Source organism: Lampetra planeri, chromosome 4, assembly GCF_965212315.1.
Source record: "Lampetra planeri chromosome 4, kcLamPlan1.2.h2, whole genome shotgun sequence".
In the NCBI taxonomy this organism is placed as follows: Eukaryota; Metazoa; Chordata; class Hyperoartia; order Petromyzontiformes; family Petromyzontidae; genus Lampetra; species Lampetra planeri.
The window spans coordinates 4,675,338-4,691,697 of record NC_136110.1 but is presented as its reverse complement, the minus strand read 5'-3'; the positions used below and the strand labels follow the sequence as shown (position 1 = coordinate 4,691,697).

The following is a 16,360-nucleotide window of genomic DNA, read 5'->3' as shown; positions in this document are numbered from 1 at the left end:
ATAAAACATAATAAAATAATTATCACGATGTTTCGGCTACAACGCAAGCAGCCGTCCTCAGGTGAAGAATGAAACACCACCACGCTTGGAGCGTATATTTAAGCTGGGTTGGAGGGGGAAGAAGAGCGCCTTGACAAAATAATTTGCATATCAAGAGGAATTTAGCATATTTATGGAAAATGCGTAGGAGGTGGGCGGGGGGTTTCAAAGTCATATTGCTGCTGCTAATCCTGCATAATGCACGGGCATAATATACTTTGAAACCCCCCGCCCACCTCCTACGCATTTCCCATAAATATGCTAAATCCCTCTTGATATGCAAATTATTTTGTCAAGGCGCTCTTCTTCCCCCTCCAACCCAGCTCAAATATACGCTCCAAGCTTGGTGGTGTTTCATTCTTCACTTGAGGACGGCTGCTTGAGTTGTAGCCGAAACGTCGTGAGAATTATTTTATTATGTTATATTTTTATTATTTTTCTTCTACGTGACTTTACCGAAAGAACCAAGAAGATGAATCCCTGCAGTCACGAAAGCTTTAAATTGAAATTGTAATACCACTTATTTTCTGTAATCTCGACCTTGGCACATATCCACCTATAGCCCAGTCTCCCAACCAGTTGGATATGCAATGCTGTACCATATTGTATGTAATGCTGCACACGATAGTTTTTAATCTATAAATGTATACTATTTCACCTTTTTTTAATATTACACCACAACGATAGATAAATGTATACAAGCTTGATTCGAAACTTTCGTGACTACAGGAATTACTCTTGGGGACGTTCGGTAAAGTCACTTAGAAAGAAAATAAATTAAATAATAGAATACGACGTTTCGATTGCAACACAAGCAGCCGTCATCAGGTAGAACTACATTTGAGAGAGAGACAAAACACAGACACGGAGACACAGACAGACACACAAGCAGAGAGAGACACACAATATAGACATACACTCTGTCTCTCTCTGTGTGTCTCTGTGTTGTCTCTCTGCTTGTCTGTCTGTGTGTCTGTGTTGTGTGTCTCTCTCTGTGTGTCTCTGTGTGTGTCTCTCTGCTTGTATGTCTGTCTGTGTGTCTCCGTGTCTGCGTTTAGTCTCTCTCTGAAATGTAGTTCTACCTGATGATGGTTGCTTGTGTTGCAATCGTAATGTCGTATTCTATTATTTAATTTATTTTATTTCTACGTGACTTCACCGAAAGAACCAAAGAGTAATGTATACAAGGTCGTGGACAGCAATGGCCTTTAATCGCAAATCTCTGGGGCGTACTGCATCTACGGTTGCCCACGCATGATGTACAATGTGCCGTTTCCAGACGATGTGGATCGAAAGAACAATTTTTGTGACTGCCTACAAGCTTCCTGGAATACTGCGCTGGTTTGAAGTGATAACAACAAGCACGGTGAGCACGGGGATGCTTACTCCCTTTTCTTCCTACATGTGTTCTAATGCATTCTGTAATGGCCCTGTGTTTGTGAGCTGAATATGTTATCAGCAAACATGCTTCGGGTGCTTTATATGCGCGGGAAGGGATGCTGCCCCGGTGCAATGTTTAGCGCACCAGACTTGGCAATCCAAAGGTGGCCGGTTCAGCTCCCAACGCGAGAGTTTGAACAACTGGTGCCGGTACCTTAAATCCCACCCCTCCAACCGCCTCTGTCGACCCAGCAGTATAAATGGGCTCACCACGGTTAAGCCGATTGGCAGGTCGCGAGCGGTGGGGTAAAGTGCCCACTTCTTCCAAGGTGCCTGCCCTGCGTGGAAGAGTAGGCCAAATACCCACCAGAGGGGCTCTCTGGAGAGGAGGCAAGCAATTGCAGGGCTGCACCTTTATATGAATACGTGTAGGTATAATGAATATGACCACAATTTTGAAATGTGTTGGTACATACTCATTGGTTGGTACAATGCCACATTTCAAAAGTAAGCTTTTTTTCTACAATGCAGAAGGAAAGTTTTTTTTTTTATGAAAAAAACTAATCCACAAATTGAAAGTTTTTAAAAAGGTTGAATTGGTCCTGGGGATAAGGTGGTGGTGTGAATCACATCATCCTTCAACCCAGACAAATCGATACCTGCAGGTGGAGATCAGCCCGCTGGAGAATGCCATCGAGGCCATGGGCATTGCAAATGATGAGATCCTCACCATGGTGCTGCAACACCACAATAACCCCAACCTTCCCATCAACCCGCTGTCCATGCGGCTCAGCGGAATCGTGGATCCAGCCGTCATGGGTGGCCTGGCCAACTACGAGAAGGTCAGGGGTCGCGGTGGAATGTTTCGCCACTGAACGGCTTGCGGGCCTGCCGATTTGCACCGCCGCGTAAATAGCGCGGGGCCCTGCCATCACGCATCACCGTCATTTGTGCTTTGCGAGCCGAGTTGCACAAATCTCACACTGTTAATCCATGGCCCAGAGCAGAATGCAGTGCCACGAGAGGTGGAAGATGTTTAGCGAAACCAGTTTCTGGAAGTCGACTTAATAAAAGTTACATTTCGATTTAAAGCTTTCGTGACTGCAGGGATTCATCTTTTTGGTTCTTTTGGTAAAGTCACGTAGAAGGGGAATAATAAAATAATAAAAATAAAACATAATAAAATAATTCTCACGACGTTTCGGCCACAACGCAAGCAGCCGTCCTCAGGTGAAGACCAGGTCAGACGCTGTCTCATGTCTCCCCGACAGACCTGGTCTTCACCTGAGGACGGCTGCTTGCGTTGTGGCCGAAACGTCGTGATAATTATTTTATTATGTTTTATTTTCATTATTTTATTATTTCCCTTCTACGTGACTTTACCGAAAGAACCAAGAAGATTAATAAAAGTTGATTATGTGATAACCTACTTTCTACGCGTTTTATCCTAGGAAAGCCTCTCTGAGTCTCAAAGCTCTCCTTCAGGAGGGTGCTGCTAAAAAAAATATCAGTAGGGTGTGACAATTTCTGTCTATTTCTCAATAGATTACAGTGCTTATTAAAACAAGGATATTTCTGAAAACACTTTTAACTGGCGATTTGTAAATCATTGTAAAAATTAAGTCTTGCCATCTTAGGTGATAGTAACAAGTAAAATATTTGGCATGGGCCCAGCTTCGATGGGCGATACAGCCAAAAGTAAATTACATGCAGGATTATTAGTAAGGCGTGTAATGATTGGTCGATTCAAATTGATTGCTACACCCAAGAAACCATGATACAAGCATAAAATTGTGCATCTATGGATTAGTCATTTACCGGGTCGTCATTGAAAAAGAGCTTCTTTGTAGCTTAGTGGGCCTTATGCAAAATCTACTGACTGAAGCTACACAAATTATGCTTGAATACAGGGCAAGCTGCATACGAGCGCACCTTACATGCAGTTCTGATGTAAGAAACAGATCCTCCAGTTACACTCTGTATCAGATGTTGCTCTTCACTCAACCCAAGGAGTGTGGCTTATATCTCAGCGTCCACGGTATGCCTTTACACAATTGTAATAAATGAGACAATGCTAACAAAAAGAAACATTCTTAAATAATACTGTGACTGTGAATCGTAACAATCCCTCATATCATTAAGGGGGTGCATTATGACATGCCCTATGTTATATATGTGTGTGGGGAGCGGTAGTGTAGCGGTTAGCACTCTGCGCTTCAAACCCGGTGACCCAAGTTCGATTCCGGCTCATGGCCAACACCAGTGTGACGATTACCTGAACCGGTCCTGGGCCTCCTCCCCCTCGATCGACTTAGTTTCAAACGAGTACCTGGTGCGATGTGTAAAAAACGTTGCCACTAGGGAGACAAAGGCGGCCGGGCGTGGTGCTGGCCACCCGTTACCTCGTGTGCCGTACCGGCCTTCAGTAGGTGCCCGCTAACAGCACTTGCCCCAACAGTCTGTTAAAGGCTATATGGGGAATCGTTGTCTTTGTATGCTATATGTCTATACAAGCATGTGTGCACGAGTCTCAGTGTTGTTATATGCAGTTAAATGACGATAATTTTGACAGGCCTTCTTCAACGACAAGTACGAGAAGGAGAATCCAGAAGATTACGAGAAGCTGGAAAAGCTCAAGGATTTAATTGCTTGGCAGGTAGAGATATTTTTTTCATGTCACTCATGGATTATTTTCAAAGTTAAAAACTTCAACTTGGAAACTTCTGTTGCTGAGATGGAAAGAGCTATTATATGTCAGCCGCATAGCTCACTGTGTTCGCCCACTGGAACAGACATCTGCACCCAGCAAATCTTAGATCTAGAGTTTAATTTAAGGCCCAGATTGGAGCGATGCGAATGTATAGCACTCCAGTGTGTGCTTTTTATACTTTCCAACTAACGTTAAAACTGTTTATGCATTAGCTCTTTCCGTCAATAAAAGGGGTAACTATATTTGTGTAAATATTCTACATCAACCAAACTGAAGTATAATCTTGTTACGGCCATTAGTGATTTGCCCAATTGAAAACTCGTCGAATTGATCAAAAGGTTGCCCAAACCTTTGAGTTACAAACAAAAGGGGAAACAATGCTATTTACTAATATTGTGACAGCCATCTTTCGACTTCCATACATATAATTCACTACTTCTAAAGACCAGCGCATGGTCCTCGCGTGCGCATTATTTTTCGCGAACATCTTTAAAAGGCACACCGATGTCCCGAGGTTTACACGATGAAACTATCCGTCGATTCTCGCGACATGTGGCAGTGTGCGACGGTGAAGCGAAGCGATGATCTCGGTGGCAGCAGAGCCCATGAAATAAACACTTCAATCTTCATTTCAGACACCGATGCTGGCAGCTGCCGTGAAGATCCATGGCGAAAAGATCCCAGACGACCTAAGGCCATTACACGAGCGCGTCGAGAAGTGTTTCCATCAGCTAAAGGCCAAGGTGGAAAAACAGTACGGAGTGCGCGTTCTGGTAAGCTGTGTAATAGTGTTGCATTTACGGAATGTAAAATAGCCACGACCCTCACCAGGACAAGCGGATTGAAAAGCGAGCGAGCGAGCGAAAATAGCTCAACATCATTTCGCACATGGTGCCAGCTGCATTGCCACGTACAATGTTACTTTTGTTTCATCTGCCTCAGTAAATAAAACAAATCTATGAAGCGTAGCAGGAAATAAAAACTAACGAATGGGTCACCGAGCTGTTAAGAGTTTGCAGTACTTTTTTCCGCGTGAAATTAAATTATGATCATCAGCAATTATCTATCCACTATTTGATGAGGGCCTCCTCCACGCAGCTGTTATCCCAGATGGTGCCCCACTGCCACAATCCATCTCCTCCACGTGAGCTGATCCCGTCACTCCATCTCCGCAGTGGGCATCCTCTTGGGTGCATTTTCACCTTTGGCTGCCATTCTGTCGGCAGTCTCCTCCATCCACCATCATCGCTTCGAGAGACGCGACCTGCCCAGGCCCACTTACTGCTCCTTACAGTCAATGTCATGATAATAGTTTTTTTTACCCTTTTATCTGGCAACAAAACTGACACCTTTTTTTTTTACAAGGAGTCATGTTTGCATTGATCACAATACCTGCAGTCGGAATGCATACAAAAAAACATAACTCTGATAATGTATGCACTGTCCTTGAAGTTGATTGGTCCACACCCGAGACAGCTTTCCTTAGAGCCTAGTCTCACATGGTGTTGGACCAGATGATAATGAGGTTCCAATGTGGAGTCAATATCATGTCTGTAATTTGCATTTATTCCCTTACGTTTCTTTCTGTCTTTCAGTGTAATTTCAGCTTGCATTTATCCAAGCTTTCTTTGCAACTGTTCACGTGTTTTGATCTACGGCAAAGCAGGCAATGTATGCAATGAGCAAGTTATTATTCAGGCACACGGGTATGATACTTTTCATGACCAAATTCAGTTTCCAAATGCTAATCCTGAAGCGTCACTTCAATCACCAACTGTACAGGGATGCTGCCATGATGTGATGGTTAGTACACTATCCTTAGGTAACCATACTCTTTGGTTCTTTCGGTAAAGTCACGTAGATAGAAAAGTACTAATAGACCACGACGTTTCGATCGCAACACAAGCGACCGTCTTCAGGTGACCAGTTCGAACTCGCAAAACAGTCGAAAAAACTGTCAAGTTGATCAAAATTCCCCACCTCGGTATAAATGGTATACCACAGTTAATCGATCAACAGGTTGTGTGTGGTGGGGTAAAATGCGGTTACTCTCATTTTTTCCAAGGGCATTTGGCCAGCATGGCAGTGAGCCAAAATGCCTTCTAGGAGGGCCTTCTGACTAGGAGTGGCATGAGCAAACACACGAGAGGCTGCACCTGTGTCTGTTCTACTTGCATGAACAACTTCACTTGGCGTTGACATCGACAAGTGTCAGACATAACCTCCGACATGACGTGGCGAAGACCTACATTTCCCAATCCATAGGAATGCTGGCAGCCCAAGAGGCTGAAATACAACTCCTTATTGGATTGCCGCTTGTCTGCACAAATGCTGCGGCTTGTCAATTCTCGAGACCACTCGGAGTGATCACGTGAAATTCAATAGAACTTAACACTTGCTGCAACCATCATCATCCTTTTGCATTTCTTTACAAACTTGTGTTGCGCCCAGGTACATTCTTAGATTTCTGCTGCAGTTGACCACACAGTATCAGCAAATATATATTACCTGGCAGTCAAATGTGTGTTGATGTCTTTAAGGAATATAGTGATGTGCTGTTTATTTATCTGCCATTGTATTTTGTTATTTATAACTATGATTATGGCAACACTTATTTGCCCAAGCACACCTCATTGAGTCCCCAAGTTGCACTCTGGCGAGGGGGAGGGGGGTGGCGACATTGCTTCGTGTCATCCCAATTAAGTAATTTGGGGGTCATTTTTTTCAAATTTGAAAAAAAAATGGACCGTGACGCCAGCAGGCATGGCCTACTCTGAATAACGTCACAACAGCAGACATCCCACTGTGATGCCGACGACAAGCGTCTTGTTAGGCATTAATACATCCGCAGCGGCGCTCGCACCGCAAACTTTGGCAAGAGGCGACGGCAAACGCGGTACCGCTCGGTCCACGTCAATGTCCTGTAACCGCTGTCGTCGTCGTCGTCGTCGTCAAAGATGTTTGGGGTTGCAATATTTTGATCTTTCTCTTTGTGTGCGATTGTATTGCGGGACTAACGCTGTGTGGTGTTATCTTGGTGTGGTCTGGGACTGTTTTGTTGTTGTCTTGGCTGCCTTGTGCAACCTTTGATGAAATCGGATGTCTAAAATTTTTTATTTATATTTAGTCACTTGCTTACCTTTATTTTTGTATTGTTTGCTGTTGTAACTAGCTCATCGGCTTCCTCCAGTTGTAAATGACGATTCTGACTTCGGTTATAAGATTATTCTCCTTATTTTCTGCCTTCCTGCGTTAGTGCACAACGGTGCAGCGACACAGATCTAAAAAATAATAATAATAATAACCCCATAAATGCACGTAATGATGTCAAGGTCTTGTCGTGGTCATCAACCGACGCTCGCTGCTCCTGCTGCCGTTCCACAGCCCCTGCTGGAGGAGAAGAAGGGATCTCGGAGCCGCAGCTCTGTGGCCTTGTCAATGGGAATGGGGTCAAGCCCTTACCGCCCACTGTCTGTCATCTCCGTGTCATCGGCCTCGTCAGACACTCCCACGTCGTCACCCAAGCCTCGCGCAGAAACGTGAAGGCGCCCCCCCCTCCCTCCCCCTCAGCGCACAATGAAAATTCATCTCCTGCCGAGTCGTGTTAATGGCGTTTTTGTCGAGGAATTTAAATCAATCAGTTGCGGTGACAGGGAAAATGTGATGTGTCCGTGCGGTGTTCCGATCGTCGCTATGGTTTGCAGGCAGGGAGGGGGGGGGGGGGTTTGGTTACGTAAATTTACGTTTAATTACAAATTAAATTATAAGCACAGTGTGCACATTTTATTCGCCTGCAGGAATTTTAATCAAGCGCACGTAAAATTAATGCGGAATTTTGATGATACAGTAGCTTGAGTTATTGTGTTCATTTATTTTATTTATTTTATCCATCATAAAGGTAATGCCCATTTAAATTTGCACTGCTGGCAAGTTAGCACAGTGTCATGAAAATGCTAAAAGTACCCATGTAGACATTATGCTAAATTCTGAAAGTTGGTTAAAATATATATATATTTTTTGTATAAATAGCCCTTCATCATTGTCAGCTGGGCCATGTTTCTCTCGTGATCCATCCACCCACAGGACCGACCACACTCCGCAGAAGAAGTTTTCCTGGGCGTCGGCCGTCAAAGCCCTGGAAAGAGCTCAGGAGAGCAATCAGTCCCGGGACGAGGATGAGAGGAGAGAGAAGAGGAGGGAAAAACGCAACAGCAAAAACCTGGAGGGCCAGGAGAAGGAACGGGATGCACCGCAGCCAGAGCAAACGCCCCACTTCCTCACCGCCACAGTTTGCCACCAGACCGTCCACAGCCAGGAGTATGGTGCCACGTGTGAACAGGTGCATAACGTTTTGGAAACTAAAGAGCGTCACGTTAACGGCAATTGTTTTCAAGCAATTCGCTTGCACGCATACGTACAGGAATATTCACGAGGCGCCAAAAAGGTGCGTTTCGGCAGCCGGGTGATAGCGACGCGCCGGCCTTCCCCGTCTCGCCGGCGGATGCGGGCGCAAGCGACCGTCGTTAAAAGCATTGCCCGCGTCGTGTGACCGGTCTCCCGGCAGGCGACGCCTCAGAAACCAGCGCGGCCGAGACTTCCGCCGAACACGCAGCGTCGCCAGTCCACGTCCGCGGTGCCGACTATGCCCTCGTACCGCCCGGCGTCGTCGGCCCTCGCCTCCCAGACGCTGGCCACCATCGGCAGTGCGACTCGCACCTCGCACGGCTTGTTTTTGTTTTTGTTGTTGTTTTTTGTTGTATTTGTATTTCATTGACGTGCTGGGTAAAACGACAAAGCAGCGCATCGCCCCCTTACTGGCGGACAATGTACTGGTCTCTGAAACGTGGCGCCTTCAAATGGAAAGAACAGCTGATGTACAAATTACTATTTATATGATTCATAGTGTATTTTTATTATTACTAAAAGCAAGAAGGGTAAAGTTGCAACCCTATAATTGCTTGCCTCCAGTCGCTCCTGATAGACGGCACTAAGTGGCGAGATTTTAGCTCCCTCGCCTGGTATGCAGGAGGTCTTGGGTTCGATCTCAAACTTGACGCCTGCTGTATATTTGGAGTTTGCATGTTCTCCCCGTGGTCGCGTGAATTTTTCTCTGCGTCCTCCAGTTCTCCCCTCCACATTTAGAAACATGGTAAGCCACTTTGTTGAGCTATCATTTGTTGCCAGGCTACTTCTGAAAAAGAGCTACATGGCTCAGTGGGCCTTACCTGGTACAACTAGTTTAGTTTGGTTTTTCAAGGGGAAGTTTTAAAGAGCTCCTTTAGTTTGCAATTTGGCCTATCTTGCGTGCTGTCCCGCCGCTGTTCCCGTTCAACCTGCTGGTGGGAGATTTAAGAAACTCGCACCACGGTTTCATCTGCCATGCCAGGAGATCGATCGAGTGACCTCTGGATTGCTTGTCAGTGCGGTAACCATTCCACCTTTGAAACGTCCGATATTTTGTCTACACAGTTATTATTATTTTTTAAACCACGATGCAGAGCTATGGAATTGTCTCTAGGTTTTCTCACTATAATCAAGTGACCTATTATTTGATACTCTTCTCAATTCCTTTTTGCGTATTCTGCACGCATTGCTATGCAGCTCGTAGTCTTATGCAAAGGTTAAAAATCAGATGGAAGAGCACCACTTACATGGCTAATGTTAATTCAAAACACATGTCCCAGAGGTTTCATTTGTATGTCAGACTGAAGGGTGCACAAGAGATGTATCGCATGCACGTACGTGTGCACAGACACGTATACCCTGAATTAGCTTTTTTTTTGGGAACTGCCCTGGATATATTTTTGGTTGCAGCAGGTTTATTATGACCACCTATTTAATAGTAAAGAGTCAATATGACTTCTCGCTCAAATTAGCTTTGAGGGTTTATTCTTGTTTACAGCCCCTGAGCCTTTGGTGGAAATTCCACATTGCTATGGCAGGGGTAAGTATAACCACAAAACAACCACTGTTGATTTCACCACGAAGATGTACTTATTTTTTATGACCCTAAAGGTATTATTGGCTGAGTGAACCCCCAACTAGGATTTGAAAACTCGCAACCTTCAAATCGTGATGAGCCCGCAACTGCCAATGAACTACCCGGCGAGATGGAGAAAATTAACATTTGCATATTAATACATCTATGGAATGTGCCAAAATGAACAATAACACAGCTAAAACACTTGGCAAGTGATGTCTTGGCAATTCCTGAGCCAGTAGTGTAAATTCTACGTTCCCATGACGGATTTCTTCCCCACAAAGTGGTGCCAACTGTATTGACCCCAGAGGGATGGTGAGACGAGTCGCCCTCCAACCAGGATTTTAATTTGCAACCTTCCAATTGCGAGCCGCTTGCTTTACCGCTGAGCCATCTGCCCAATAAAACCTATTTACTGTAAGCACATAACGCCTATATGTGTCTCTATTCATAATGTTATATTTGCTACGGCACAGTCTTTTGAAAACCACACTCAAAACGGCATTTAGAGACGAGTGTGAATGTCCTTGGGTTTAAAGATTCGGTGACATGGCTCTGCAAGAAACACACAAGACAAACTACATCTGCGTGAAAATACATGGCCTGCTCTTATTTAATGAACGGTTGCCATGACCCGCCTGGCAGTGACTTTGTGGGTGTGAAAATATCATGGCTACAAGGTCGAGTTTCCAAAGATGCATGTTGTAATGTCTAGTTGTGAAAATTCCCTGGATAATAATACAAATGTAGCGTGTGATGCGTGCTTATTTTGCGAATCAGGCGCATCGTTCGATCGAGCACTTGCAGGCGTGGAGCGAGAGCTCAAAGTCGGCCTGAACAATTGAGCATTGGGCGGCTATTTGAGGGTGGATGGTTACATTACGTGGATATTCATCGGCACATTTTCGAGTACAAATCACGCTTTCTTTTTGAAGTTGCTCTAATATTTGCGGAACATTTTAAGCTCGCCTTAATGTAAAAACATAAAAAGCCTAATGTTTGGAAAATGTGACACGGCCCTCTCTTATGTTACGTAAGAAGGTCTTCCCATTGCAATGTTCTGTTCTTTGCTCACCTGACAAAAATAGGCGCTCCAGACCTCACGAACCTGATCCCTTCCAACGGAGCTGCAAATCAGCTGATGCCACCTCCATTGCCACGGAAGGGGTCTTGCATCAGCGACCCCAACCTTCTGGATGACAACAGTGGACGTACTCCTGCGTACAGAAGCTCTCAGAGTGGGGCTGCCGCAAAAGATGATGTAAGCGTGAAATACATTGTTTTTTTGTCAGCGGTGTTTGATAATTTCAAGGAATAACTTTGTCGTTTCGTTTATTTTTTTCGTCTGCAAGAGATGTTTATTGTTCGTGATTTAACAACGTCAATTATTTAATTGGCATGTAACCATCAGGAAAGGAAAATACAAATATTTTATTAAGTATTTGTCAATTGTGAAAATAATCTCTACCGAATGTTCTGGGCATATTAACTGCTGACCTGACTAGCGCTTTGTTTTTTTTTTCTTCTTCAGAAATTTGTCACGGATCTCAGTCAAAGCACCGTGAGGAAATCACCACCTCCGCCGCCTCCAAAAGCATCTTTGAAACATAAACCGCAGCAGTAGATACAAAGCCAAACTCTCTCCATGGGGAGTGGAGCCAGAGCCGTTGTTATTTACCAACCGGATGGCCTCGTGGTCGTAATGGCCTTTTAGTGCAAACCTGAGATCAATTATCAACTCACGCCTGCAAGGTGTTTTATTGCAATTCGAAAGAAAGAAAACTAAATCAAGATTACTTTTCACTTAGCTTTGCACCGGCGAGCCTAGCCTCATTTTATTTGAATTTTGCTTTAATAGGTTAAGGACCATTTGTTTTGCTTTAACTGCATTTGAAGGTGCTTATTTTCACCCAAATTTAAACATATAAATGGGTGCTGCCTTAGCGCAAGCAAGCCTTTTGTTGCTATCATTTGGCAATGTTACATATTTATGAGCTAGCTTTAATAGTGTCTTTAAAAGAAAAGCCTTTTACGTATAAGGTCGAACGTATTTTAAATAAGGCATGATGAAATTAAAACCAAACTATGGAAGTATTGCCTGCTGTAACGGTAGTAAGCTCATGCTGGATCTATGATAGACATTAATCTCGCCGTGTTCAATGTTTTTATATGGAACTTGTAAATTTGTGGTTTATGTTGGGATTCGTTTGTGCATTATAGTATCAGACCATAAATTTGCATTTTACGAGTTTCAAACAGCACAGCATTTACGCTCATGATTTTTTTTATTTCGTAGTGCTAAATTTATTATCGGAACAAAACTTTAGTCATTGATGGATATAAACTCCCTGGCATAAAAAAAACTAACTGGAATGTCAGAGGCTTGTACATATGCATTTTTTTTTTTACAAAAGGAGCATAGTTTTACATTCAGAGCTCATGTAAAATGTACTGTTTTTTCACTTACTGTGTGTGCTTTTACACTTACTATATACAGAAGGAAAAAAAACTGGAATTGCATTGCCAAAATTAATGATTTATTATTAAGAGTGCTATTTTAAATGTTTTTTTACAATTATATATTATCATGTTACGCAGCCAGCTTAAATATGAAAATAAAATTGCCCTTGAAATAAAATGTATAATTTGTATTTTTATAGTGATCACAAACATTTGTCAGTTTTCGCGGAAGACGTTTAATCATTAATATTTGTTTACGAAATGGTGGGTGGGCTATTGAATGATGTCAGCTTTTATCAAGGGAAGTATAAACAAAAATAAGTGAGAAAAAGAAACAAACGCGAAACATTTTATCTCTCGTGTAATTACAAGATTGATGCTTTTCATTTAAGATTATTGGGCAATGGCATTCGGGACACACATGATTTACATGCATTGAGCAACAATCATTATGGATCATCCAAAAGCTACGACTAATTATTCTCAATTTCAAGAAGGTTATAGCTTCACCATCATGCATCACTCTGAAGTGATTATCTCACGTCCCTTGGCAACGCACTTTGCTACGCTGCACAGTTGCAAATTGGCAAATTCTTATGTTGTAGTTCTTCTCACACTATTTATTCATATTGAAATGCTGAGCATATGTTAGTGTTTCATCAATATTCAACACAGACCCCCCCCCCCCCCATGCATTAACGTATGAAGGAAATGAACTAAACAGCCCCTAGGTGAGGCCCACACTCAGAAGAAAATTGGAATTCTTGGAATAAATTGGCTTGCGACATTTGAATGCTTTAACAGAGAAAGGAATTCTAAATCCTCACTGACTTGGCATGCAAGGAAACGTTGGACTTGGCCGATGTTAATTAATAATGAAAACTGGCAATCAATATATTTTTTCAACTTATCTCAAATCGTATGCAATTTATGCACTTGTGCCTTAAAATGTAATGCTGAATCTGACTCGATAATGATGGTTGTGTTTAGTTGTGTCAGCCTCCACAGGACCCGTGTGAAAACATGATAGTGTGATGCTGCACTGGAGACAATTTCAAATAAATAGCCACTTGGTAAGTGTTTTGTCACGTAAGCCTACCGTGAGGGTATGTGGATTAGGCACGGAGGCTACTGAAGAGGTATCATTTACAAGGAGATTTTTTTTGTGCTTTCCAACATGCCCCAGAGGATTATCCTCCTGCTTCCTCATCCTATTCCGGAATAAACTGCCCCCACACCCCGTTAAGTCTTGCCGTGTAATCAGTGGGGGGGGGGGAGGTTTGTTCATCCTAAGTTCTTATTGTCCTAATGTATTAATACATTTGTCTTTGCATCATGCAATTTGGAATTTCCACTCATCGTTAGCAAATGTTTTATCTGCTGCTGAACGAAGGTCTCCGTCAATGCCGTCACCATCTACGTCGGCCACGTGATGTCACGATCCATCTCGCTCTTATGCACGAACTGATCTAATCGCTCCATCTCCGTGTGGGTCGACCTCTCATGTACATCATTTCCTTTGGTTGTCATTGCATCACCAGTCTCGTCAATTGGCCGTAATCCCAACTTGCAATGTGTCCAGTCCAAGCCCACTCGCTGACTCACTCTCATTGAAAGTAAATTATATCTCTGATTTGCAATTTGTTCCATGATCCGTGTATTCTCCTTTAGATATCTCACGGAATAATCCTCTGCATGCAACTCTCCGTGCTTTTTGCTTTTGTTCAGTTGTGGTAGTCCCCTTGTTTCAGTCATCCTGGGCATCATCACCGAGTGAACGCCTGCTCTCTAATTCCCAGAAACACTTGCAAAAATTATATTCACATCTCCCGCAACTCTTTGCTGGACATCGAAACTTAACACCATAAGTAGGCCATATGCTGTCCTTCGTTCTTAAATTCACTTCCCCGAAAGCACTACATCCCTCCTCTTGTCCAACCCCTCGTGACATTTTCAATTTCGAGATACCAGTCGAACAAAAGTCACGCGCAATATGTTTGCCGAGCAAAACAAAACGACTGTTGGAGGGACACAACTTGAAAAAGGTAGTTTTCCTCATCGCAGTTCACGAGACAATGACATTTGAGGAAGCACATTTTAGTGATGTGTCATTTTTGAACGATGCGAATACTGTAGGTATGGTGATGCAACGACTTATCAGTGAATACCATTTCCTAAATTGATGATGCATGCACCAAAATGTTTATCTAAAAATACGTTTTTAAATTTGTATATGTTGCGCGTGACAGGTTTACGTAACGCCTGGAGCTATTGTGTGGCCGCTACATTCACAACATAAATATTTTTACGATGATATTTATATGTATTGCGACCCTGAATTGCAAAAATTACATTTCCCACGGGAGTGAATCGTTGCACCCTTAATCGATATACTACAGCACGTGATTCAATTAAATAATTGCCCAATCTTAGGTTTACCCGCAGGACATATTAAGCCAGGTTTGTTTTTTGTAATTCTGTACTTGCCAATGAAACAGCGGGTGCTGTGCGAATGGACTGGTAGGGGAACAGGTTCACTGAATGTGTTGGTAAAGATGAATCCTAAATGATTGGCAACGATTATAGATGATTGTTATACTTCAACTCCGCGTCCAGTGGCATTAAATGCCTGGAATTTTTCGCATTGTACTCAAAATTACAGTGATCTCAACGGGCCAGGCATGTGGCTCAGCGGCATATACAAAGCAAATTACAATCGGTAGGTTGCGAGTTCATATCCTGGTTGGGTTTTGATTCACCAAATCTATTCAACTCTTAAACTATATATTTTTTTCTTTTACCAGGTAAGGCCCCCTGAGCCATATAGCTGGGTTTTTTTAGAAGTGACCTGGCAATTAATGATAGCTAAACAAAGTGGCTTTATGTTTCTAAATGTGGAGGGGAAAATCAGATGACTTGGGAGAAAAATCCACGCGACCACAAGGAGAACATATAAACTCCAAATATGCAGCAGGTGTCAGGCGAGATAGTTAACATATCACCACCGTGGCGAGATGTTTATCTGGGGCCGCTAAAACAAGTACCACTTTGTGGGGAAGCCAAGAGCGGCTGTCCTATGGATGAACTCACGCCCGCCATTGGAATGTGGAATTTCCACCACTGGCTCAGGGCTGTAAACGGGAGATGAGCAACGCCACAAGCTACACTTAAATTTCGATTTAAAGCTTTCGTGACTGCAGGGATTCATCTTCTTGGTTCTTTCGGTAAAGTCATGTAGAAGGGAAATAATAAAATAATAATAATTACAATAATAAAATAATTCTCACGACGTTTCGGCCACAATGCAAGCAGCCGTACTCAGGTGAAGAACAGGTCTGTCGGAAAGACAGCGTCTTACATTTTCGTGAGCTGTGTATTGTTCACTTTGGTCTCCGGTTAATTTCCATCTCTGTAGTTTTCCGTCATGGCAGTGTGCCAGACTTGTCAGCCCACGCAAACTTATAATGCAGGAAATTCAACCTGCTCGGAGTAGGTTTTCATTAAGATAGCTTTGTGCTGTTTGGCCAAAAAGCTGTGCCAACCGTTGACTTTAATAATCCAATGTGCACACTGCTCCATTTCAGTTGTGCAACAAATAAGTTGACCCTCAAAGTCCTGTTTGTGCTGTTTGCAGACACGCGTGTTGCCATTATACACAAGATTCCATTGACTGAATATATTGCTCTTCGTTAGATGTTGTCATTTACCACAGTTTACCTGGAAAAAAAATATAAATATAAACTTGTTTAGGTACACTGCATTATAAAGTTGTTGGTCATAGCGATACCATA

General features: G+C 43.1%; 1 protein-coding gene across 2 annotated transcripts in view; it reads left to right on the top strand.

Moving 5' to 3' along the window:
- Positions 1-12,760, top strand: part of LOC144717603 (dedicator of cytokinesis protein 1-like) — a 214,263-nt gene extending 201,503 nt beyond the window's left edge. For both annotated transcript variants that reach the window (XM_078593098.1, XM_078593097.1), the window contains 9 exons: positions 1,319-1,405; positions 2,085-2,261; positions 3,992-4,075; positions 4,765-4,902; positions 7,514-7,668; positions 8,213-8,468; positions 8,694-8,832; positions 11,198-11,370; positions 11,641-12,760. In XM_078593098.1, coding sequence (XP_078449224.1) covers positions 1,319-1,405; positions 2,085-2,261; positions 3,992-4,075; positions 4,765-4,902; positions 7,514-7,668; positions 8,213-8,468; positions 8,694-8,832; positions 11,198-11,370; positions 11,641-11,733 — 1,302 coding nt within the window. In that variant the 3' untranslated portion in view covers positions 11,734-12,760. The remainder of the gene's footprint in view (positions 1-1,318; positions 1,406-2,084; positions 2,262-3,991; positions 4,076-4,764; positions 4,903-7,513; positions 7,669-8,212; positions 8,469-8,693; positions 8,833-11,197; positions 11,371-11,640) is intronic.
- Positions 12,761-16,360: the final 3,600 nt, after the last annotated feature.